The 24,416-nt window shown below is 49.5% G+C and overlaps 1 protein-coding gene and 1 non-coding gene across 2 annotated transcripts; both read left to right on the top strand.

Moving 5' to 3' along the window:
- The first annotated feature begins 2,876 nt into the window (after positions 1 to 2,876).
- PNLIPRP1 (pancreatic lipase related protein 1) lies at positions 2,877 to 15,970 on the top strand. The gene is given in 12 exon segments (XM_059051727.2): positions 2,877 to 2,925; positions 3,467 to 3,621; positions 4,091 to 4,216; positions 5,870 to 6,004; positions 6,826 to 6,934; positions 8,596 to 8,715; positions 8,823 to 8,942; positions 10,421 to 10,536; positions 11,434 to 11,563; positions 13,477 to 13,585; positions 14,304 to 14,471; positions 15,907 to 15,970. Coding segments are annotated over 12 exon segments (1,401 nt in total).
- TRNAR-UCU (transfer RNA arginine (anticodon UCU)) lies at positions 14,011 to 14,084 on the top strand. Its single transcript has one exon. It is a non-coding gene; the product is annotated as a tRNA-Arg (tRNA).
- Positions 15,971 to 24,416: the final 8,446 nt, after the last annotated feature.

Genomic DNA, 24,416 nt, shown 5'->3' with positions numbered 1-24,416 from the left:
AACGAAGACCCAACACAGCCAAAAATAAATAAATAAATTAATTAATTAATTTTTAAAAATCAGTTTGCAAAATAATGTATAGGATTTGTTAATCATTTATATTTTTATGTTTTAAAATAAAATATAATATATATACTCATAGAGGATGGAATATCTTGGAAGGACACACAAGGAGCTGGTGAAGCATCATTTTTAACTTTGTATTGTATCAGATGTAGAGGGGCATGTATTACCTATTTACAAACATGAGTGAAAAGAATTTTTTTTAAGAAAGAAAAACTAAGCCCTAAATGCCCATGTCTCTACCCTTGAGTGTCTGGAGCCCACACTTGTTCTCACCACCCCACACGAGTGGCTGTTAGAGATTAAACTTTCCTTTCCTGCCCAGAGGACGTCACATGAGCTCTGATCACCTTAAGGCAGTTTCAACCACTGAACTGCTGTGCAAGGGTGAGCGTGGAACCCACAGATGAACTTGGCAGTGAGGTGAGCTGAGGGGGAAGTATGCATGGGCGCCTGACCTTTGGGGAACCTGTGACAGATCATGTGATGATTGTTTCTCCTAAATCTAATCAGATGTTTATATTCTTGCTTCTCTGAAGAACAACATCTTTTTTTCTCCTCCTTAGAACTGTGCCCTCTCACCATTCCCAGGCCTGAAATCCACTCGGAGAATAAGGATAAAATGTCTATGAACTCTATTCATATGTATATTCTTTCTTTCATTAATTTATAACTACTTCAGTGTCAGGTTCTAGAAGGTGGAGGGCACAGCAGTGGCCAAAGTAAATGAGGTCTGTGTCCACATGGAATTGCATTCTAGGTGGGCAAAGGAAGATTGCAAATAAATAGACAGAAAAACAAGAGAGAGAATTATAACTTGTGACAAAGTGATGAGAAGGAAACAAATAAGGTGCTAGGGATCGGGTGGGAGGCTGGTAGTGGAGGGGCTTCAAAGGTGGCCAGGGGTGGCCTCATTGAAGAGGTGACATTTAAACTAATCATTGAATGACAAGAAGGAGCCAACCCAATGGAGGTCTAAGGAAGAGAGTTTCAGGCCACCGGAATGGTAAGTGCAAAGGCCCTGAGGTAGGAAAGAACTTTGCATGTTTGACGGAGGCCACTGTGGTCATGTGGGGAAGGTCAAGTGGACAGCAGGAAGAGAAGAGGTCCAGGAGGCAGACAGAGTCATCTGACATCTCCTCTCAGCCAAATTACCTATTTTACCCACTGTTAGATTATCACAAATCTCATCCTGCGTCAGCACTGCAACGTCAAAGAAAAGCATAAATGACTTTGTCTTCTCCACAGTCTTTGTCAAGTGCTCCAGCACCTGCCTGGACCATATGAACAGACTTCCAAAGCTTGAATACCTCATCACTTAGGTCAACCAGATGGCTCAAGTCTGGAGAAGGGGGAAATTTATTTTCTATTTCAACTTATTCTATGTAAGTATTTCCCCTATTCTTTGCGGTGGATTGACACTCAACAAATCTTGTTGATAACTTGCTCAGAATAACTGATATTCAGCAACTCCTTATTTCACTTTGGATAGTCTGGATTCAAATCCCATCTCATCACTCATTAGCTGTGTGACTTTATAGGCAATTAAAGACCTGTCCCTCTGTTTCCACATCTGTAAAGGGAGGCAAATAATGGTACCTACCTCATGGGGTTGTTGTAAGACTTAAATTAGGTAATACACGGAAAGTACTCTGACTGCACATACTAAGCCTCACTAACTGTTGGCTGCTCTTCCTTATGACTCTAGGGCAAGTCTTTTCTGTTTTCTTCATAGAAGGGCCCTCCAGCCTGGACCCCAGTGTCCTGATTATTCAGGAGCAAAGTGAACTTTGACATGGAGGCATATTTAACTTGGGGGCGGGGTAGGGCATCAATGGCATTTGCCATGTGAAGGCTTATCTGCTTGTTGTGTGAACCAGCCGAGCTGCTCACAGATGCTTGGGTCATTGAGTAATTCATGACATCCTCAGAGGGTAGAGTCTTGTAGGACAGGTGTGCAAACTTTGGAGGGTCTGAGGAAACTCGACAGACATGGGCTTTTATGGGCTCCTGAACCCAGCTATTCCAAATTATAGCAGGATACTATAATAATTGCTATTGTTTTAAAACCTTACATTTTGGATTGGTTCATCCCATAGCAATGGGTAACTGGAACACTAGTTAGTGGGAGATCGTGGTCAGAGGCTACTATGGGGGCCGTTGACTCTGTCTCCAAAGCTCATGTGCTCAAGTATTACTAGACTGCCAGCGACAGAGATAGACAGACAGACAGACAAAAAGAAAGAGGAGGTTTTCTTAGACACTTCCTTTCACTATCAGCGATTTGCAAGGGCATTTCCATCCATTCTAAGAGAGAAACACAGCCCTCCATGATTAGAGTTGGCTGTAGTGCCCTCACTGGGACTTGTAAAGTACTAGGTGATAAAATAAAAAATTGGAAAGTGGGGCCCACTCAGCTCATAGTTACAGGCACAGGTACATAGGTGCAAAGTTAGAGACCTTTCACCTCCTTTTAATCAAGCATTGTTTCATCTTCCCAGACTTGTGGGAAGATTTGACCTATATTATTAATCTTGTTTTGTGCATTTGTGCAGATTAAACTATTAAGTGCACACAGTATGTTCTATAATCACCGGCTGTTTCCTCGAAGCAGCATCCAGTGGATAAGGCTCGAATATAAGAAAACAGCTCGGGCACTTGATCCAGAAGGAAGGAAGGCCTGGAACATCCAACAGGGGAAGGCTCCCGCCAGCTGTGAAGGAGGGAGGCGGGGCAAAGAGCCTTGAATTCTTGCGTCTGCTCACTGCTCTGGTCATGCCTTTGGTGAGGCCAAATATCTGAATGTGTTGTAGATGGTGAGCATCTGGACAATCACTCTTTTCCTGCTGGGAGCAGCCAAAGGTAAAACACATCCCACCCACGCCTTGGGAAGGGCATAAACCCATCATCTCGGCCCTGGCCAGAGAAAGCTTCAGCCATGGCAGGGCTTCCAGCGGCTGCAGACAGCTCCGAGGTTCCACAGAGACGCGGGTGGGGCTGCGGTCTGTGCGGGCCCCGTCTCAGAGCATCTCCCCACCAGCCTGCCTTCGTGTCCAGGAGGCCCGAGGCCAGACTCCTCCAGATAAAGCATTAGACACCTGCGTGGGTTAACATATTGACTTACCAGTGTCCATTATCACAGTCAAATAAAACTATCGGAAGATCTAGGCAGGGAACACAGGACTTTTAAGTTTTGATGGTGGTTTGAAGCAGAGAGTTCTCTGTGGGGTTCAGTGAGACTGTTGCCTGATCAGAAGGTGGGAATGGGGGGAGAGCGGGCAAGGAGAGAGTTGATGGGGCAGAGGCAAGTGTCTGCGTGGTCTTCAGCCTGTCCCCAAGCGGGGGAGCAGCCAGGCCAGCCTTGGGAGCTAAGCCCTGAGTAGGGTCATCTTTTCTCTTACAGGAAAGGAAGTTTGCTATGATTCCATTGGGTGCTTCTCTGACTCTGAGCCCTGGGCTGGGACCGCCATCAGGCCCCTGAAAGTTTTCCCCTGGAGCCCTGAGAACATCGGGACTCGCTTCCTGCTCTACACCAACGAGAATCCAAACAACTTGCAAGTGAGACCTCTGCCATTTTAACATTGTTGTAACTGGTCCCCCACCGGGGAACCAGGAGTTCTTACCTCTGTACCCTCTGCCTCTACCCGATCCTGCCAGCTGCCCCCAGGCCTAGCCAGACCTAGACAGAGTAGGTCTCCAGTAGAAAAGCTGGCTTGAATGAATGAATGGTTCACATTTGTCAGAACCTCTAGCTAGTTATGTGATTCTGGTGTTGGGCAAAGAGCTTATGGAAGAGCCTATGGAAGGTGTAAGACCATGAGCCACAATCCAGACCCAGTGGAGGTAGTGATTCCTGACTTGGGAAGGTAGGGCAGGGAAAGAGAAGTCAGGGTGGGCTTCCTGAAAGAGGTGGCTTTTTGCTAAACTTTGAAAGGTTGTGCATTGGAACAGGCAGAGATGGGGAAGAAAGAGACAGGCTATAGTGGGTGGGCTGCAAAAACACGGAACCCTCCTGTGTTTGTCACAGATTCTTCTTCTCTCTGATCCTTCAACGATTGAGGCATCCAATTTCCAAACAGACAGGAAGACCCGGTTCATCATCCACGGCTTCATAGGCAAGGGAGATGAGAGCTGGCTGGTGGACATGTGCAAGGTAGGGCCTGGTTCTCACCCCTGTGGCCTGTGCTACGGGCAGCTGCCGCCGCTTCCCACTAATGTCTCCACCTCCCTTTACTCAGTCTCAATTAGTGAACGCGAAACAGGAAATCCTGACATGTTGAGGTACCTTTATGCAATTAAAATGCCTCTTCACCAAAATAAAAATCCCCTTCCAAGTTTCTAGACTATATCTGTAGCCTGAAGCAATGGCATCTGCTGCGTGAACAAACACTTCTGTCCTCTCATTTCTGGTTAAATCAAGCCTAAGTATTGTCTGCTTCCATTTCATTGAGGCTACTTTGTATTCCTGTAAACGCAGGATTATGTTCTTTTTGTTCAAGTCTTTCCCACTTCCCTGAGAGTCAGAGATGTGTGCTATGACCATTTATTTGAGATACGGAGAGCTTCGACCGACTGGGTGCCCAAAATGGCAGAATAGAAAGTGCCAAACCCACTGTAATAGACCATCTTTTGCTCAGAACGATAGACAACAGAATCACATACACATGTTCACATACACATACACACAAAAACACACGTGCAGAGGCACGCACACACAGATACACACGATATACCATCACCCCTTCTTTTCTTGCATTCACTGATTCAATACGTTTTTCTGACACCTAAGAATTTACCCTAGCAGCCTGTCTTCCACCCTCCGACCTAAAATGTCAACAGGAAAAGTTACAAACTCTGAAAATTAAAATCATTCTGAATTTGACCTTGGTTGTACCAGCCATTTATCTCTTGGTATCACTTCTGTCCCATCATTAATAAGTATCTTAACATATAAACTGTAAGATATAGTTTATATCCCAAATTCTCCAGGTTTGTAAGAGATTCCTCAGGGCTGCTTTAAAACTAAAAGTCCTGAGAAAATGGCTATTGGTATCCGTGTGTGTGTGATCACACATATTAGTATCATGTATGTGAAAAGATTCTAGGTGGATTTTACATTTATAGTACCATTTTAGACTCAAGCTGGTCATATGTCCTGCCCGGCAGAACTTCTAAGGATATATCAGTTCCTTTGACATCCAGGAAGAAGTTTCCCTTTCAGAATTCTTCAATATCTTTTAAATCAGTGCAGTTCTATTTTTAAATATCTTTAGTGTGTTTCCTCCATGAAATATTGTGCTATCCTGACTGTAAAAATAGTGACACTTCCCTTCCACCTTAAAACTTCCTAAATACCCAGCAGCCTGGGGTGAAGCAAGCCCAGGCTTTGCCAAGAGGCTGAAAGGACCCCTAGCAGTCAAATCCGCAAGGTCATTTAGACCCTGGCTGCCAGAGAATGCACTTGAGACCTTTGCTTTTCGAAACAGGACTCTTTGAATGATGCCCCGGCTGCAGCCTCCTTATTGAATCAACCTGATTGAATCTGGTCGAAGAAAACCAGAGAGCGGTCAGCTTTTAATTAGTCTACGAACTAGAGAGGGAATTGATTTGCCTTTCTTGTAGCTTTTGCCCTGAGGGATAACTCCTCCTGGCCAAGGGATTCCTAACAAAGTCAAGTTCATCCCAGCGTCCCATCTAGGAAGGGACAGGACAGCCAGTGGTAACTCTCGGCGACCATTTCTGAGCTCTGGTTGGAAGTGGTTTCACGAGCCCCCGTGATAACCCCCTGGTGTCTCTCCAACACCAGAACATGTTCAAGGTGGAGAAGGTGAACTGCATCTGCGTGGACTGGAAAAGAGGTTCCCAGACCATCTACACGCAGGCTGCCAACAACGTGCGTGTGGTGGGCGCCCAGGTGGCCCAGATGCTGGCCATGCTCGAGGTGAGTGGTGGCCGGGCTGCAAGGGGACACACAGAGCCCACCGGTCTCTGTTGGGTAAAGACACAGCTGAGGGTTACATGTTTAAAGAGGAAATAGAAAGAATTGATATATCTCTCGGAGTCTTACTTCTAAAACTCACCTCAGATGAAAACCTACGGTGTTTGTGCTAAAGGCACTATAGACCTATAATAAACAAGTACCTCTGGGTGAACGTCTCTGAGACCAACAGGTGTGAATGCTTTGAGCTTGTGTCGTTTGTTTGTTCATCCAATATTTGGGGGCGCATTGTCAGGAGCTCTGCTAGGGAATAAAGAGTACAGTTGGGGTCCCAGGCCCTGGGGGAGCTTACGGGGGCCACTGGGTGTGATCAAGGTTCTGATGTGGGGAGGGGGAAGGGTGGCAACCGGCTTTATAGGAGCGTGTGCGGGGGGCGAGGGGGCAGCTAATCCGGTCTGGGGAGCGGGGGTCGGTGATTCAGGATGCTTCCCAGGAAGAGACATCTAAGTTGAGAGCTAATGGCTGAGCTGTGTCGATGTGAACTGGGCTCGCGGTTGGGGAGACATGACAACAGGAAGAGGAGGCTAAACCAGACCCAGAGGTGAGAGGCTACGACATATTTGAGGGCCTGAAAGTTCCACTAAGGGTCTAGCTAGAAAAGAGTCTAGCAAAACAGGTGTTGAGTCAGAAGGGCTCTGAGGCTTTCGTAAAGGGCTGGGCTTGATCCTACGGGCAGTGGCAGGTTTTCAGCAGAGGAGTGCCGGCATTAGGTTTGCAAAAACCACAGCACAGAAATGTCTGAAAACACAATCTCCCCTCTCCAGTCGAACTACAGTTACTCACCTTCCCAAGTCCACCTCATCGGCCACCGCCTGGGCGCCCACGTGGCGGGAGAGGCAGGGAGCAAGACTCCAGGCCTGGGCAGGATTACAGGTAAGACTTGAGGGCTGGGGCCCAAGGTTTTGTCCCCAGGAGCCCCGGAACGTGATACAAGACTGCAGCCTAGGGCTTCCCTGGTGGCGCAGTGGTTGAGAATCCGCCTGCCGATGCGGGGGACGCGGGTTCGTGCCCCGGTCCGGGAAGATCCCACGTGCCGCGGGGCGGCTGGGCCCGTGAGCCGTGGCCGCTGAGCCTGCGCGTCCGGAGCCTGTGCTTCGCAACGGGAGAGGCCGCAACGGTGAGAGGCCCGCGTACCGCAAAAAAAAAAAAAAAAAGACTGCAGCCTAGCTTGGAGCTGGCCCCAAAGAGTCCATCCCCTTGGCTGTGGCTGAGCCGCTTAGAGTCTGCACAGAGCATTTTAGGAAGTCCCCCCAGAAGCCTATCCTTGTGGCAGGGGAAGTGGTGTCTTTGCTCTCTTTACTTCCTCCGCCTCTGTCCCCATCCATTTTCTGGTGATGTGGGTCTCTCAGCAGGACTGAACACTCAGGAAAATGCAGGGTAAGGCTAATATGAACGTGAGCAAAACACAATTAAGACAAGTCCTTATTGTCATTCCTTTCCCCCTGCTCTGAAATCAAGGGCAGAATAGAACACAAAACTTTTGCTTCCACTGCCTTCGTTGGTAGAAGAAACCCAGACACCATCACACCAAAAGCATCCTTTTAACCCAAGCAAAGCCTTTAAATTATAACCACAAAATATGTCAATATAATATAATCATTATAATGCTAATATAATAATTATAGCAAGCATAGATTAAGTGCCTGCTTATCCCAAATACTGTGCAAAGTGCTTTACGTTTTCTCATTTAATCCTCAGAACTAAAGAAAAAGGCTGAGGGAAGCAAATGAGTCGCCCAAAAGGTCACACAACTAATCAGTGGTAGAACTGACATCCAATCCCGGCTCTGCTGTCTTTTGGTTCAAGTCTCTACCTTTATAATAACGTTCCCTTTTATTTTCAACAGACAATTATGTTCGTACCTTTTCAGCTGCTCTGATCAAACCTTCAAAACCAATTGTTAAATCTAGGAGTCGTGTCAAGAAGGAAATACAGTCAGGGAGATATAATTCTAAATATTTACTTACACACCCATAATGATGTGCCAGGCACTGTGCTAAATGCTACCTATATTATCTCATTTAATCTTGTAGCTGTATTATTACCCCCTTTTATAAATGGGGAAACTGAGGTGTAGAAAAAGTCAAGTGATTCACCCTAGGTCATGCAACTTGCTCAAAAAATAGCCGAGTAGGGATTTGGAGCAAGGCAGCCAAGTCCCAGAATTTGTGTTTTGAATTGTGATACCATACTACTTCACCCCTTTTTCCTTCAAACTTGGGAAGAGAAAGAGAACGTTGAAGGAGAAAGATATACAAGTAAGTGGGAGAATCTGATGTGGAAAAAATCCCTTGCCTAAACAAAATCTAAATTTCGTTGCTCACCTGCCCTTCTCTACCCATGCCGCTGGAATGTAATGAGCAGCACTGAGATTCGATGTCTCCATATTCAATACCCCGGCCATGGCACCGCACAACTCCAGGGTGTGGCATCCCTAGAGTTAGGTAGCACACAGCCTGGGCAACTGTACAACCTCGATCCTGCCGGCACCTATAGCCAGGCCTATTGTATGCAGCACTGGCCATCTCTTTTAGGGTTGGATCCTGTAGAAGCAAGTTTCGAGGGTACTCCTGAAGAGGTCCGACTCGATCCCTCCGACGCTGGCTTTGTTGATGTGATCCACACGGATGCAGCTCCCCTGATCCCATTCATGGGTGAGCCCCGCCACGTTGCAGCTGCAAGCACGTGCGATTGCGAGAGCACGTGCTTTTCGTGGGAGCCCTGCATTATGAAAAGCTCACTGCTGTTCTAAACGTTTCAGGCTTTGGAACGAAACAACAGGTGGGTCACCTTGATGTCTTCCCAAACGGAGGAGAGGAAATGCCCGGACGCAAGAAGAATGCCCTGTTGCTGATCGTGGACCTAGATGGCATCTGGGCAGGTAAAGCCAGAGCAGAGTGGGGACATCACTTCCCCGGGGGAGCAACGCCCCTCCCACAGCAAATCTTAACAACGAAAACACACTGCTCTTTGAAAATAGACAGTCCCCCCTTCTAGACCTTATTTCTTAAAAATATAGCCACGTATCATTGTTATATCTCAGCTCTGCTGATTTATTTCCTTATACGTTGTGTGGTGTCCTGGAGTGAACGAGCAACAGAGAATTACAGAACCATTGCTTAAAGCTGTAACTCCAACAATCAATTGACAGCCACCTAATAAAGGAAGGAAATACCATAAAAGTAAATATCCTGAATGTAAGATAATTTTTCTGCCGATTGTCCCTTGGGAGTCAGGGATATGGTTCAAGCTTATGTAACTGGCTTCAACTCCATAGACAAAATGGGAATGTTCCCAATCATGTCCACGGCAAATCCATTCACATGGAGTCACCATTCCTCTATGTTGGGGAAAGAATAAGAAGCAATCGCGGGTAAGGAAGGTCAGAGCAGAGACTGTGCTTCTCAAGGTGGCTATTCTTTATCACTGATCGGCACACCTGGGATACAGGGCATCTTTCAGATACAGCTCGGACTCTGTATCTAATAAGGGCAAAATGGCAATGAACAGGTGAGATTTTCAGCCAGACTCATCATTTGGCACCACACAGGTTAAAATCAAATGAGTAAAGACTTCTACTGAATGTGAGCGTAATGGCTTGGCAAGTGTGGACGCCATCAAAGCAGCTATTAAGGATGAGGACCTATGTCTTTGTCTTTTACAGCTTCACGAGGCTTCGCATGGAGAGAGTAGCCTAGACTCTCCATCAGTAACGGCCAAGCAAGTTCAGGCCAGGTCTGGAACGTGTGCCGTGACATCTGCCACTTGGCAGGAATTTATAGGAGCCAAGGAAGGTTCTAAGAAGGAACTAGACGTGAGAGTGAAAGGCATGCTCATATAAAGCCACCTATAGCTACTTGACCTTCCTTTTTATTCACCTAAACATGGCATGACAATGTCCTTGCCTGGGTTTGGTCTAGGAGGTCAAGTCACATCCGGTTGTGTCTTCGAGGACCTCCAGGCTGGTGCCTGGGACACAGAATGGAAGAGAGGTTAGAGGCCTGGGCTCAAGCACCAGATGGGCTTGGGTTTAAATCCCAGCTCCACCACTTCCTAGCTGAAATCTGAAATCTGAGGCTGTAGCCTGTATGTCTTTCTGTGATTAGGGATGGTATGTTACCCACCTCTGAGGAAAGGTGAAGCTTCCAGGGACAATGCATGTAAAGTGCTCAGAACATTGCCCGGCACACAGAAAGCGGCCTTTATATGTTAACTGTCATTTTGTGGCTGGATTTTGGACTAATCTTAAATTTCTGAAAATATGGTCCCACTTTGGAACTATCCCACTTGGAGAGAGAGGCAGGGAAGTTGTCATGGGGCCCTGACCACCTGTGCAGACGTCCCCCTTTGCTTACCCAGGAACCCGGGACTTTGTGGCTTGCAATCACCTGAGAAGCTACAAGTATTACTCGGAGAGCATCCTCAATTCTGATGGGTTCTCCGCGTACCCCTGCGCCTCCTACAAGGACTTTTGAGTCTGTAAGCTATTATCCCACCTTGAGTCCCAAGGTGGGGCTGTTGTCCTGCTGTGTTGGGATCTGCAGTACTTTCTCACCAGGGTCTGATCCTCCCCTACTCGTTTTGCACTGCATGTCAGAGTTCACAGTCCTGTAGAGTGGAGGGGGAAGAATGACTTAGGCAGGAGGTAGCTAAAATTCTAGGAGAGTCATGTGGGAGCGGAAGATTCTGGGAAATCGGAGAGTAAAGCAGTCAATTCAATGATCTAGGAAGGCTTCCTGCGGCGCAAAGTTTGAATCTGGCTTTTGGAAAATCACAGAGTTTAGAAGGAGGAGAAAGAGTGCACATTTCTGACAGGGGCAGAGCAAGTATGGAATGTGTCAGAGAAGAATCTACACTCCAGAGAGAAGGACAGGTGAATGCTGGGGTTCTACATGCTGGGCTGGGGGTTTGTGCCTTGTGCAGCTGGCAACAAGGAGCCTGCCTAGGCGGGCTCACTAGAGCCGCTGTGAACGTCTATTCCCAACTCCACATTCAATGACATCGTGTTGATAGCCTGAAGTTGGCCACAGGCGCAGAATATTTACACCACAGAAATTGATAAACTCTACCGGACTTTTTGTCCTAGAGTTGCCTGTCAGTCATTCTCCAGCATACCACGCGATGGAAGGCATATTTGATCTCACCTGGGGCCCAGGCATCAATATTTTCTGAAGCTCCCCAAGTAGTTCTAATGTGATGTGCGTCAGGTTTGGGTACTACATCCTGGATGAACTTAGTTTAGAGACCATCTATTCCAATCTCTTTCCAGTTATGAAAGAGGAAACTGAGACTATAGGAAAATTGCTCCCCAGATGTGTGGCTCGTAAAAAGACAAATTCACACCTTACAGCCGGATCCATCTTTCTCATTAGAACAAGTGCTTCCCCTGTCCAGATGAAGGGTGCCCGCAGATGGGCCACTACGCTGACAGATTTGCTGGCAAGACACGTGAGAAGCAGCAGAAATTCCTTCTGAACACAGGAGGTTCCAGCAAATTTGCTCGTAAGTTGCACTGTGATTTCCCGCCCAAGTAAAAGAGGTTTCGTTTCTGTTTTACATAAAGGGGTGGCCTCTAACCTGAAATATTTGTGGGTTCATTTCATCTTAGTAAAAGGACACATCCACCCAAACTACCCCATTTAAGACTCAACCAAGGATTTAGAAAGGGTCTGCTTTACTTTCATTTTATTTCTATGGCATGAAATGAGTGGACACAAACAGCATAATTAATGGGATAACAGCAAATTACCTGTCTCTGTGGCCATCTTCTCTGAATTTTCACCACCCCACAGTTCCTTGTCCTATGCATTTTAAAAATCGTGTCATCCGCACCTGTTCTATCCATTCAAAATTTATTTGGTACCAACTCTTTGCTTATCTAGCCCACTTAAGAAGCCCAACTCCAGTCTCTTCAATTTCCAGCCTTCTGTCCATGTGTCCCTCATGCCCGTGGATGGGGGGGTGCCTCTCTGGTGGGGGGTTGGAGGGGATCAGAAAGGGATAATTTCTCTCCAAATTCTGCTGAATGGACTAGGACATAGGGTAGAGTCAATGTTCCAGCCGCTTTGCGCCAACCTGTCTTACGACAGTTCCCTAAGCTATTGTACTGTAAAAAAGAGACTGTGTTTATATAAATGCATAAACATAATACAAGTCTCATATAGTTTCTTAAGTCAGGTTTATTGAGGTGTAATTTATATACAGCCAAAGTCACCCTTTGTAGTGTATAATTCTGAGTTTTGATAAATAAAAAGTCATGTAACCATCTCCAAAATCAAGATATAGAACATTTCCATCCCCGTTTACATATTTTTTAAAAAGGCGTTGGTTAGTCAATCCTTCCTCTGATGTAGTGATGCACAAAATACTCGCCAATATTTTAAAACAACAAATTAAACGTTCAAAACCATACATTCATTCCTCAACTAACATTTATTTATGGGCCACAGGCTATGCTAGATGTGGGGCGGTGCAGGGATGAACAAGACACCCTAGCATGAAATTTCGAATCCGGCCGAGAAAACTGAAACTGAGCCAGCAGCTGCAAGCTTGTTGGGCTCGACGGCTTGCTGCTGTGACACGGTAGCACAGAGCACCCGGCCCTGATCAGAGAGAGGAAGGGGCCGGGAAGACACCTCGGAGGATATAAAGGACAAGCAGGAGTTGGGCAAGGGATGTGTCTGTGTGTTTACAAACATATGTGTGAATGTGTATGTGAGTATGTGGTGTGTATGTATGTGTGGGCATGTGTATATGTGTGTTTATGTGTGTGTGTATTTATGTGCGCATGGGTGCGTGGTCACACGTGTGTAGGTTCCTGTGTATGTGTGTGTGCTCCTGGGCGCCAAGACAGCCCTTCAGGCGTCAGTCTGGATGACCACTGTGTGGGGGGCTGCCCAGGGCCCTGGCGAGGGAGAGGGCAGACACAGACCGTGCCCTCGAGGCTCCCAGGACTGCACCCCTGAACTACCTTTCCAAATGTGGGGACCAGCCCTTGTTCCTTCTCTTTCCTCCTTAACTCATAGTCCTGTCCTTCGAGAACAGAGCTGTCCGGCAGAACTTTCTGCCATGATGGAAATGATCTGTGTTGTCCAATGCCGTAACCAGTAGCCACATGTGGCAATTCAGCACTTAAAGGGTGGCTAGGGAAAGCGAGGAGTTGATTTTTGTTTTATTTAACTTGGGTTTAAAATTTAAGCAGCCACATGTGGCTCGTGACCCCTTTCCTGGGCGGGCAGGTCTACAGGGGTCCACTGCCAGATATGTGTTTCTCCTTAAGGCCTAGTTTGAGTCGTAGGTTAACACGTAGAACTTCCTCTACTTCGATGCCTCAGTGTAAGGGATGCGACGAGAATCTGAGATTTCTGTCAACTATTTCGTGCATGAATAAAAACTCTTTTCTATGCCCTGTGCAGGCTGGAGATACGGAGTTTCTATAACACCGTCTGGAAGAACAGCCACTGGCCAAATCAAAGTTGCTTTGTTTGGAAATAAGGGAAACACTCACCAATACAATGTCTTCAAGTAAATTTCCTTTTTTGGTACCACCTCTCACTTGATACACACGGCCTGCACATCCATGCACTGACATACTTGTCGTCTCTTTATCAGTGGATTCTAAATTATTTACTTTATGTACTGAAGTTAACTTCCGATTTCTGCTCACACGTGTTCTTTTCTCTATTATAAATCCAGGCATTTTATTCTTTCTCTCTCAGTAGATCAGATTTTTTTAAGATAAATCTAATGTTAGCCCAGATATCATATTTTCAGATTAGCCTAGTCACACGTGTTTGTTGTGTTAAACTAGTGGGCAACTTGTTATTGTACAAATAATTCTACCAGAAAAAAATAATATGAAGGAATTATATAGTTTTCTATAGGAAAGTTTTGAGGGTAAATTACCTTACGTTTGAGGAAATAGTAGTTAAATAGTAGTTTAAGGGACTTCCCTGGTGGTCCAGTGGTTAGGACTCTGCATTTCTACTTCAGGGGGCCACGGGTTCGATCCCTGGTCAGGGAACCAAGATCCACATGCTGCATGATGTGGCCAAAAATAAAATAAATAGTAGTTTGAGGCTGCTGGTCATATAGCTGACTTTTTCATTTCTCTAACCTTTATTTGAGAATTAATTTGGAAAAAATCATCTTGTTAATCTAGAGTAGAAGAGTGGCAGGGACTTGATATGGTCATTAGAACTTGTTTCAGTGAACGGGAACGTTTCTATTTCTCTGTTTCAAGGGGCATGATCACACGAGGCTCCACCCACTCCAATGAGTTTGACGCGGATAGTGATGTTGGAACAATTGAGAAAGTCAAGTTTCTTTGGAATAACACCGCGGTAAACCCAACCCTCCCCAGAGTGGGTGCAGCCAAGATCGTCGTGCAGAAGGGAGGGGACAAGACAGAGTACGTGTCTTTGCTGGCTTGTGCCTAAGGATGTTTGTAGAGACTTGCATTTGTCACGAAAGCTCACCCCAGAAAGTCAGCTGAGGTTCAGCCAGTGTTCTCAGCACTCTCTGTGGCAGGCACAGATGATACAGCCCTGCCTTCGATGAAAACTAAGGAGGAAAAATAAGAAAGAGAAATAAGAAATAATTTCTGAAGGGCATAAGGTTATAAGTTTCAGTTAGAGAGTGGCTACAAGTTAAAGAGGGGAAGATCAATGAGAGTTCAGGATAATAGAAGGAAAAGGAAATCAGTTTTTGCAAAAGATATACAATTTGAGGTGAGGCGAGAGAGCTGAGGTGGCAATACTTGCAGAATCTTCATCCTGACCCATGGCATCCCTAGCTGTGGCATCTGCGGGGAGGTGGGGGTAATGACCAAAGCTCAGACCCCAAGTCTGGCCAGCAGAACACCCCCGTGCGGCTTGGCGAGAAGATGCTGGGCGCTTGGTCACTGATTGAGGTTTGGAGGTTAGGTGGGGTCACTAAACTCAGGCCCCAGGGAATGTCACAGCCCCGGGCAGGGGGTGGGCAGGGGGGTGGGTTGGCCGACCTCACAGCAGTCTCATCAGCTGGATGATCCCTGTGGGGTCCACCCTGTCTCTGTGAGGGGAGGACCGAGGGGCTGGCCCAGGCAGGGCGTCAGCGGAACAAGAAGTTCCTCTCACTGAAAACACAGTGTCGAGGAGGCCAGTGGGGAGCCCTATGCAGGCTGGGGGTGCAGCCGAGGCCTCCTCTCCCCCATTGGAGGACTGGGACTCTAAGGTCAGTGGCCCAGGTCTCATTACGAAGTGGACCTGTTTCCTGGATCCTGGGATGTAGCTAAAATCATGTCAGAAGAAGGTGGTCTCATTGGAATCTGTGCCTCAGTTTCCTCTCCGGTGATGTAGGGCTCGTAACAATACCTCCTCACACTTGTGTGGTGAGGATGAAGTGCGCACTGCGTGAGTGGATCAGCTAGTGTGGTTGCCGACAGCTAGCGAGAGCTCAATCTACTGTAGCTGCTGTGTTTTCTTGAGCTGCTGTAGGTTGAATCGGGTCCCCAGAATGGCTGGGGCAAGAGTGAGCCCATCTGTAAACCCCTCTGCTAGGTTTATGGGGGGCCCACATGCACTGTGGAGGAGGAGAGCCGTGAGAGGTCCAGTCGCTGCTCCAAGGTGCCCGCAGTCCTGGCTGCCAGAGGACCCAGAGACCAGGGACCACTTGGGAGCGACCCCTGACCTTGTCCTGGGGTGCAGCCAGCCCCTCCCCCTGGAAGCCCCCAGGCAATCAGCCCTCCAGGAACTTTCTGAAGCTACCACCCTAGTGCAGCCCTCATCGTTTTGAATTGTAAATCAGCAATTACCTTTGCCAGGTAAGAACGCCCAGCACTTAACAAGATTCCTTTCTCTCCACAGGTACAGTTTCTGTAGCGAAGACACCGTGAGAGAGGACGTCCTACTCAGCCTCACGCCCTGTTAAACTCCGGGTGCGATGCAGCCGCCCTGTAACACTAATAAAATCCGTACCTGCATCTATCCGCTCACAGCGTCTGTCGCTGGTGTCAGCTGCCCCCAGTGGGACTTTTGAGAATGAACTATTGTAAAATGCCCTGCTCATTTCCGTATATCTGGGTCTCCTGACCTTGACCTCCAGTCACCACCCCCATCCCCCCAGTTTCCCTGGTCCTCGGGCCCACTGTCTTCTCCTCAGCCGAGGCGTGGCGACAGACAGCAGCTCTAGAGAGTGGAGTTGGGGCCTCGGCAGAGCCTTTAGCCCCGCCCCTCATCCTGCAGGTGAGGAAACAGAGGCGTGCGGGCTCCCTGTTTCAGCACACGGAGCAGATGTGCCCCATCAGGGCTGAGGGTCAGGCCCCTGACTCTGGTTCCAGGGCCCCTCCCTGACTCTGCCATCACCTTGAGATCATTGAAGGCCGTGCTAGGACGGGGCCCCTTTGTGATGGTAAATTGTGTCGTGATGGGACCACCTGGGGGCTCTGGCTCTTGGTGAGGTTAAGGGGCTCCAGCACCCAGACTGTGGTGGGCACATCTGCAGAGCACAGACAGACTTCCAGCGCCCCCTGGCCCTGGGCTGGGGCTGCCTCAGAGCCCTCTCTCTGCCTGCCGGGCAGGCACCATCCCAGGCAGGGCCGGGTGCTGAGCAGGGGTCCGGGGGGTGCCCAATGCAGGCCCGGCTGAGGGGGGACTTTTCTGTCTTTGCGGGGGCGGGGAGACTCAGCCAAGCCGACCTCACCGTGGCCCCGCCCACACAGGTGTCCCGTACCTCGGGGGGGTGGGGTCTTCAAGGTGGCCCAGCCCGTCCCGTGATCATCCCCAGGGGGTAGTATGGGACCAGGAAGGGCACTGCCTCCCCTGAGTGTCTCCCCTCTCGGTCACCCACCCACCATGGCATTTCCAAGCCCCAGTGGCACGTCAAGCTATCACTGAGCTTCAAACCTGAGTGCGAGTGGGCTCCAGAGTGTTCCTTGAAAGCAGAGGGTGTGGCGAGGATTCCCCAAGCGACTGTAGTAAAGGCTTCACAGTCAAGGGCACGGGGTGGGCGCTCAGCAAACCTTGGTGATGAGGAGGGGGTGGGGCGCACCGAGCAGGAGAGACCCAGCGCCGGCCAGTGAAGCCGCGCCGCCCCGGGCAAGGCAGCACATCCAATCAACGGGATAGAGCTCCTGCAGACACTCCCAAACACCACCTCCGTGCAGGCACTGGAGCGAGGCGGAAGCCGACTTCCATTCAGCATCCGGGGCATGCACGGTGGTAGGGGGCCGGCACCTAAATAAACACCGCCATGCTGCCCACTAGGTGCAAAGAGCAACGTATATGCCAGGACAGGGAGGCCCAGAAGAAGGAGGAGTAAGATGGAGAAGGCTCCAAAGAGCCGTGGGAACTAGGCCCAGGCTTGCAGGCAGACGACCACTGAGACTGCAGGCTGGGAGGCCAGCAAGGAGGAGGAGGCCCCCACAGACATCCAGGCAAGAAGTGATGCGATGTATGAGGGTGGCGAGTGGAACCAGGTATAATGCGGGCGGGACTGGTCAGCCATGGTGAGAGGGCCCTTCCTGCCCAAGGACGGCGTGTCTCACCTGCTCCCCAGACTAACAGATACGGCCAATAACTTGGAGAAAAGGATTTTAAAACAAGGAGGAAGCTGAAAAAAGACTGCAGACAGAAGAAGCCAGTTGCCGAGGCTCCCCTAATCTGACAGCCACACCATAAGCACACAGCGGAGGCTCTGCCCTGAGCCTCGGGTGACCTGGGTGACCTTGGGTTTGACAGCAGGTGCACCGGTAACCATATGCTCCAGGGACAGGGAAGGCAGCTGATGGAGACCTGAGCCAGAGCAGGGCCAGCCTCCGGCTCGCTCCTCCCGAGTCCCTTTCCTAGAATGGGTGTAGGTCCTTTAATCAGATATAGAGCCTGAGAAAATTCCCAGGAAGGCAGAGAACAGCAGCCTCCACGATCACCACCATTGACCTCGTGCGTGTCGCAGGGCCCAGCGGTAAAGCCAGATAAGAATCACGGGGCTGGAGATACACGAAACGTAGCCAATATTCAATTCATGAATCACTTGGTTTATTGCACACAAACAGCACACAACACAGCTTAGTCAGAGTAGGGAAAATAGGAAAGGTGGTAAATGAACCACCCCAAGAAGAAGTAGGGAAGGAGGCATCTCGGCACAAGTGGAGGTCCTGGTCCTGCCACAGGTCTCCAGACAAGCATGAGTAGGAAGTGGCCCTCTGCTCTGACAGGGCCTCGGGCAGCGACCACCTGCAACAGCTCAGCACCTTGGGATCGGATCCGCCAGCAGAGGGCCTTCTAGTCGCTGGGCTTTTCAAGGAGTGGGTCAGTAGGTGTAACAGTTACACCCAGGGTACCTTGTCTCTATCCTTCAGTTCCAGTGACATACGGTGCCCATCCAACTTCTTATCTAAAGTACCACTCAGTTTATCACTCTAAGACACTCGCAGTCCTACGGCGGACGTTCCAAGGCAACTAATATGGAAGTTCACATTGGCCGCTGTGACTCTATTTTGAATAGCTTAAATCCTATACGTTTCACACAAGGTAAGTAGGAATCGTAGCACACAAGAAATCACATCATAACACCTTGGCTACTTATCAGTGTGGCTATGGAGCCTCCACTTCCTGTCCCCACCGGGGAGTCCAAGCTCAGCCCCACACATCCTTGACCTTAACGCACCGCCTGGGAGATAGATGGGGAGTTGAGGGCTCGCTCTGTGGTTACTCTGGGGGACACTTGCAGTGTCTATGTGGCCCTGGCAGATCTGAAATCCAGATTTCAGCAGCTGCATGGGGCCAGCTTGATTAGACTTTGTTCTTTTTTGTTTTTTAAATAACAGAGGTGGTGCATTTTTCAGAATGCATATGAATATGGCCTTTGGAGCAATGAAAATACACCCCATTCACAGTCAGTTTGTTAACATGAAGCTCAGGGGGACATTCAGTCTGGTTGGAAGCAATAGGAAAAGGCACTGAGCCAGCATTCAGGGCTCTAGTCAAGCCTGGTGACCTTGGGCAAGGACTTTCCGCCTCTCTGGGTCTCAGCTTTCTCATCTGTAAAATGGAACGGAAGGCTCCATCCTTAAGTCAGGGAGCTGTAAGATGAGGGAGGCACCTTAGGGAGTATGGCCACAGTCTGACCCCAGACTCGAAGCTACCAGAAGGCAGCAGGTACACAAAGCAGTGCTTGTTAGCGTGGGCTTCAGACCCACCCAACCCAGGCCCTGCATGCTCACCCCAAGGTGCAGGAAGCTGGGCATCCAAGGGCTCACGGGACTAGCTGAGGCAGCTCCAGGAGTGCCAGGGTTGCACCAACCAGCCTGCAAACCAGAATCAACTGGGAGCTTAAAAAAAAGATGGGGGAGGGGGCTTGTTCCAGGCCCCACCCTGACCAATTCAAGAACAATCCCATGTACAGGCCTTTTTAAAAAGCCCTCGGGTACTTCTCCCTATGCAGCTGGGTGACGCTCCCCCAGGAAACAGTATTTCCTGAATCCTCTAAAGGCGAGTCTTCTCATCCCAGGCTTCCAAGTGAACTTATTCTTTATTCTCCAAGGGAATTTATTAATTTTGTGTTTTCACCTAGATGATAATCTTATTTTTTTAAGTCAGTTACACAGACATGGTTTTCTCTTTGTTGTGGTAATTTGCAGTAAGAGTTTTATTTCCTAAATTGATGTGCAACGAAATGATGTTAATGGGAACGTCCAGGGGGTGGGTGAAAATTTTTAGCGTGGATGGTGTCCTTCTATTTACCCAGGTCTGAGAAACCTTGGCGAGTATGGTCTGGGACTGAAAATGTGGAAGACGTGTCCAGTGTCACAGGCTGTGAGAGCATAGAGTTGGCTTTGGGACCCGGAACGGAGGGGCGAATGTGGCCAGAGAGGAGCAGGGAGGGGTGGGGAAGGAGCGAGCGTGGGGCGTGGGAGCGGGGACCTCGGGGGCTCTGACACCCCTGGTGGCTGAACCCACAGGCGCAAAAGCTCAGGAGAGGAAAAGAACAGGTTTATTACAGAACTGTGTGTCCTTCCATCTAAGCAGTTGTAGGGTGGGAGGGCATCAGGAAAGAGCAGAAATGAAGCTGGGCGAGGCCACGTGGTGGCCGTGTTAACTTTCTCAGGCTGCCATAACAAAGTACCACACGCAGCGTGGCTTAAACAATAGAAACTTATGATCTCACAATTTGGGAGGCTGCAAAGTCCAGGACCAAGCTGTCACAGGTTCGGGGCCTTTCGGCGGCTCTGAGGGAGACCCTGTCCATGCCTCTCTCCTTCTGGTGGTTGCTGGTGATCTTTGCCATTTCTTGGCTTGTAGAAGTATCACCCAAATCTCTTCGTTCATGTTCACATGGCCTTCTCCCCCTGTGCATGTCTCTGTACCCAAAGTTCCCCTTTTTATCAGGATACCAGTCATACTGGATTAGGACCCACTCTAATGGCCTCATTTTACCTCTGTAAAAACCCTAACTCCAAAAGGTCATGTTCCGAAGTCCTAGGGTTTAGGACTCCACCATATCTTTTTGCGAAGAACACAACCCAACCTATAACGGTGGCCAACCTTGCATGTCCGGCTTAGGAGCTTGGACTCCACTTAAATTGGATCCCTCTCCGCCGGATACCCGCAAACTATTCTCTTTAGTTAAAGCCCAGATTACGTAGCCCTGGTACAAGCCCTCTTCGGTGTGCTGTTCCCTGTTAGCCTGTTCAATCAGTTGAAATTGTATTTCTTTTAGGCAATCAGTGTCTGTGCCCCAAGGGACCATCCATTCCATGAGGGCAGGGCAGCACGATACTCTGCTCCCTGTTACACCTTCAAGGCTGGGAGAGCATCCAGCACGCTCTGGCCACGTGAAAACGCACACGAAAGAGTGAACAAACATGTGAAACACGCATCTGAGGGTGTCAGGGAGCCACCCACAGGATTAGAGCTGGGAGGAAACTCTGGGGGAGGCTGACGCGGTGCCCTAGAGAGGGGTGATGCCAGCCCCTCGAGGGCAAGGGCAGGGAGAGGGGAGGGGAGGGAACAGATAAAAGAGGTGATGAAGGCAAGGGCTGAACAGGTCTCAATAGGCCTCAGGGTGCAGGAGAAGGAGAACCCAAGCCACCCCCTCCCCCGGGCAGCGGCGGCACCAGCTGGCAGGGCTTCCCCCGGCTCTGACCCTGCCACTTGCCTACATGTGGCCAGTGAATGACTTTTCCCACAGGTGCTGGCTTTCCCTTCCCTCCCAGGGCAGACAGCTGGCAGGACCTCAGAAGCTCGGGTCCCCACAGAGGAAGGAGGAGCCGAGCTGCCCCTGCCGTGGGCAGCCAACTGGGAGGCGGCATGGGGCCCTGCCTTGGGTCACCTGTCACAGAGACCAGGCAGGCTTGGGACTGCTTGAGAGCACCCAGTGGGTCTGCCCCCAGCCACTGGTGACTGTGGCGGAGGCGCCCAGCCCCGTGGGGGGACAGCTTGGTGCAGGAGCGGGGTTCCTATATCCACCGAGATGCCCCCCATTTACAGGGCAGCAAACTGAGGCCTTCAGAAGGAGAGAGCAGCAGCACAGTAGGAGATGGTGCCCACAATCAAGGCCTCCTCCTCCATTCACCCCAACTAAGCCCCTTACTTTCAGGGCCTCTGTTGCCTTGGCTGTAGAATGGGAATAAAAAAGGCGCTCTAGGAGCTACGATTTGATGGCTGCCATTTTCTCTCAAGACACCTTTTGAACCAACACCACCTATTTCTCTTCTGATATTCAGTTCTCTCTCATGCCCTCAACGCCTCTACCAGAGACTGTATTCCCGAGATGTGTTTGTTCAGCTTATTTCTCATTATCTTAGGTATTGTCACCTCTTGGATGATTCCTTATGCATTTTGAAAGAGGGGGTTGGATGCTGTGCTCCTTCAGGGTGACTCTTGCCTGAATTGAAAGGTGAGTCCTTTCTCTAGGTTGCAGTTTCCGAAATTTCCCGTGGGATCCCAGATTTGAAAACGACCTCAGAAGTACATCACCTAAGTCACCCCTCACCTGATGCTTGGCTTCTGTCCGTGTCTATTCAGTCACAATGTCATCCAAGTAAGGTGGCGGTCATGCCCCACCAGCAAACACCTGTCCTACTTCCCAGTGATTCTAACCATTGCAAAGCTTTTCCTCATATTGAGCAAATCGGCCTCAGTGGGTCCCTTGAGGACAGGGGTGACCACGACCTGCCCTTGGCATTTAGAACAGAGCCTTGTGGCCTGGAAATAACAAGAATCGCTTCTTGCTTAAATGAACTATAACCCTCCCAGGTGACTGTTGACCAGATGAAACACCATTGGTCACTCAGGTGAGAAGTTTTCCCAGATTCCTTGACCAGTCTGTAGCTGGAACCAGGAGAGCATAGACAATGGGAACCAGAGATAATCTGAAAGTGTCTTCCTAATTCTTTGTCCAAAATGACAATCAAGTCACAGAAAGGCTTGGCTGCTATTAGTATGGGTGGTGAAACCAAACAACTACACAATCCAAACCCTTTCCTAACGAGGATGGAAATGTTCTCATTAGGAATAGAGAGTCAGGAAAGGGTGGTGCCCAAGGCCCAGCTAACCCACCAGATGGACCACAGGCCGCTGAACCACTGCGACCAACCTCTCTCAGGAGATGTCCAGTGGCTAGATGCACCTGCCGGGGCCCCAGTGACAAAAGATGGCCCAGTCCAAGGGCTTATCCAAGGGACTGTTTACAGAACTATGGACAGGGTTAAGGGAATCCACTAGGGGTACTAAATCACCAGGGATGTAGCAGCAGCTGGGTGCTCTAACTTCCCTGGAATCCAAAGCTCGGAGGGAGGAAGCTGTCGTAAGTCTGGAAGGAGCTGGGGCCAGGGGAGGAGCTGCTTGAGAGGAGCTGCAGCTGTCAGGAGAGAAGTGCAGCCATCACCCGACCACAGCACAGAAGGGAGGGAGCCTGGGGAGGAAATACCCCAACCTCTCCCTCCTCCTACCTCCTCCCCATTGACCGAACCCAACCAGAAGGCCAAGGGCAAGTAGTGCAGGGAGGCCGTCCATAGCGACAGCTTCCAGGGCACAGAGCAGGGAGGAGAAGGCAGCAGAGATCTGGATGTTATCCAGCTCACCATTAGCTTCCAATGTCTCATCCTTTCATCCAGCAAATGTGGATTGATCACCTAGTACCTGTCAGGCGCTGTCCTAGGCTCTGGTGACACATAAATGATTTTACAGACCTTGACCCTGCCACCTAAGCAAGGTCTAAACAAATAATCACTGAAATACAATTACCGATTGGGATACATTCCGTGGCAGGAAAAATAAGGAACGTGATAAGAGATGTAAAGGAAGGTCTGGTTTCTCCACGGGCACTGGAGAAGGCTTCCGTGAAGATGTCACATTTAAGATGAGCCCTGAGCGATAACTTCAGTTTAGGCAGGGAAAGACTGAGGGCCGTGTGTTCCAGGAAGAATAAACAGAATATGCAAAGACTCCAGGATAAGCACTTTCAAGGGACTGCACACAGCCCGTGCCTGGAGTTCAGAGAGCGAGACTCAAGGTGAGGGAGGGGACAGAGGCATGGTCCAGGTAACGCTGCACCCTGGTGAGGAGCTTGCGTGTTTTGCCAAGAGTGGGGGGCAGCCACTGGCCCCATGTCACGGGTCCAGGGCTTCCATTCAGCCTAATACCGCCATTCCAGGCTCCTCAGTAGGGTCCTTGATGAGCATGTGAGTGTCAGGCCTTGGACTAACCTCCTTCCTCAGCTGCACGACACCTCCAGGAGCTGTGGGGTGGCAACTCGGGGCTTTGGGGTCATTGAGGCATGGGTGACCCCACTCAGGTTCATCATCACTTTACCAGATCCACAAACCTTGACTTTTCTTAAGCCCACCTGAGACAAGGAAGTTCATTCCTGGGCTTCCCTCAGCACCGCCCCGCTCACCTCCAGCCTCAGAGTTCTCAGAAGGGAAGTTCACAAAAAAAAGAAGCCATTTTCTACACTTGAAACCCTCCGGAAATTGCTGGCACCCTTAGTGCTTCTGGGATTGTTTGAAGGGCAGGAGTAGAATAGGAAGCAACTGGGACTCTCACCCAGCTGCCGACGGGGGTTCATGCAGGTGCAGCAGCTCCTAAAGCTAAGCACGCACACACCCCAGGACCCGGCAAGGCTACCGCTGGGGAGGAACCTGAGAGGCATGAGTGCAAGTCTAACAGAAGACAGGTACTAGACTAGAAAGTTCCCAGCAGCAGCATCCAGAACAGTCCCAAACTGGAAAGAACCCACGTGTCCACGAAGGCGGAACGGATATACCAACTGTGACAGATTCACACAGAAATGTACCACATAACACAGCAAAAAAAAAAGGAACCAGCTACTGATACATGGAACACCATGGATGAATCTCAAAACCGTGTTGTGT

This window comes from Kogia breviceps, chromosome 2 (genome assembly GCF_026419965.1).
Source record: "Kogia breviceps isolate mKogBre1 chromosome 2, mKogBre1 haplotype 1, whole genome shotgun sequence".
In the NCBI taxonomy this organism is placed as follows: Eukaryota; Metazoa; Chordata; class Mammalia; order Artiodactyla; family Physeteridae; genus Kogia; species Kogia breviceps.
Note: the sequence above shows the minus strand (reverse complement) of the source record. Positions and strands in the feature narration are given on the sequence as shown.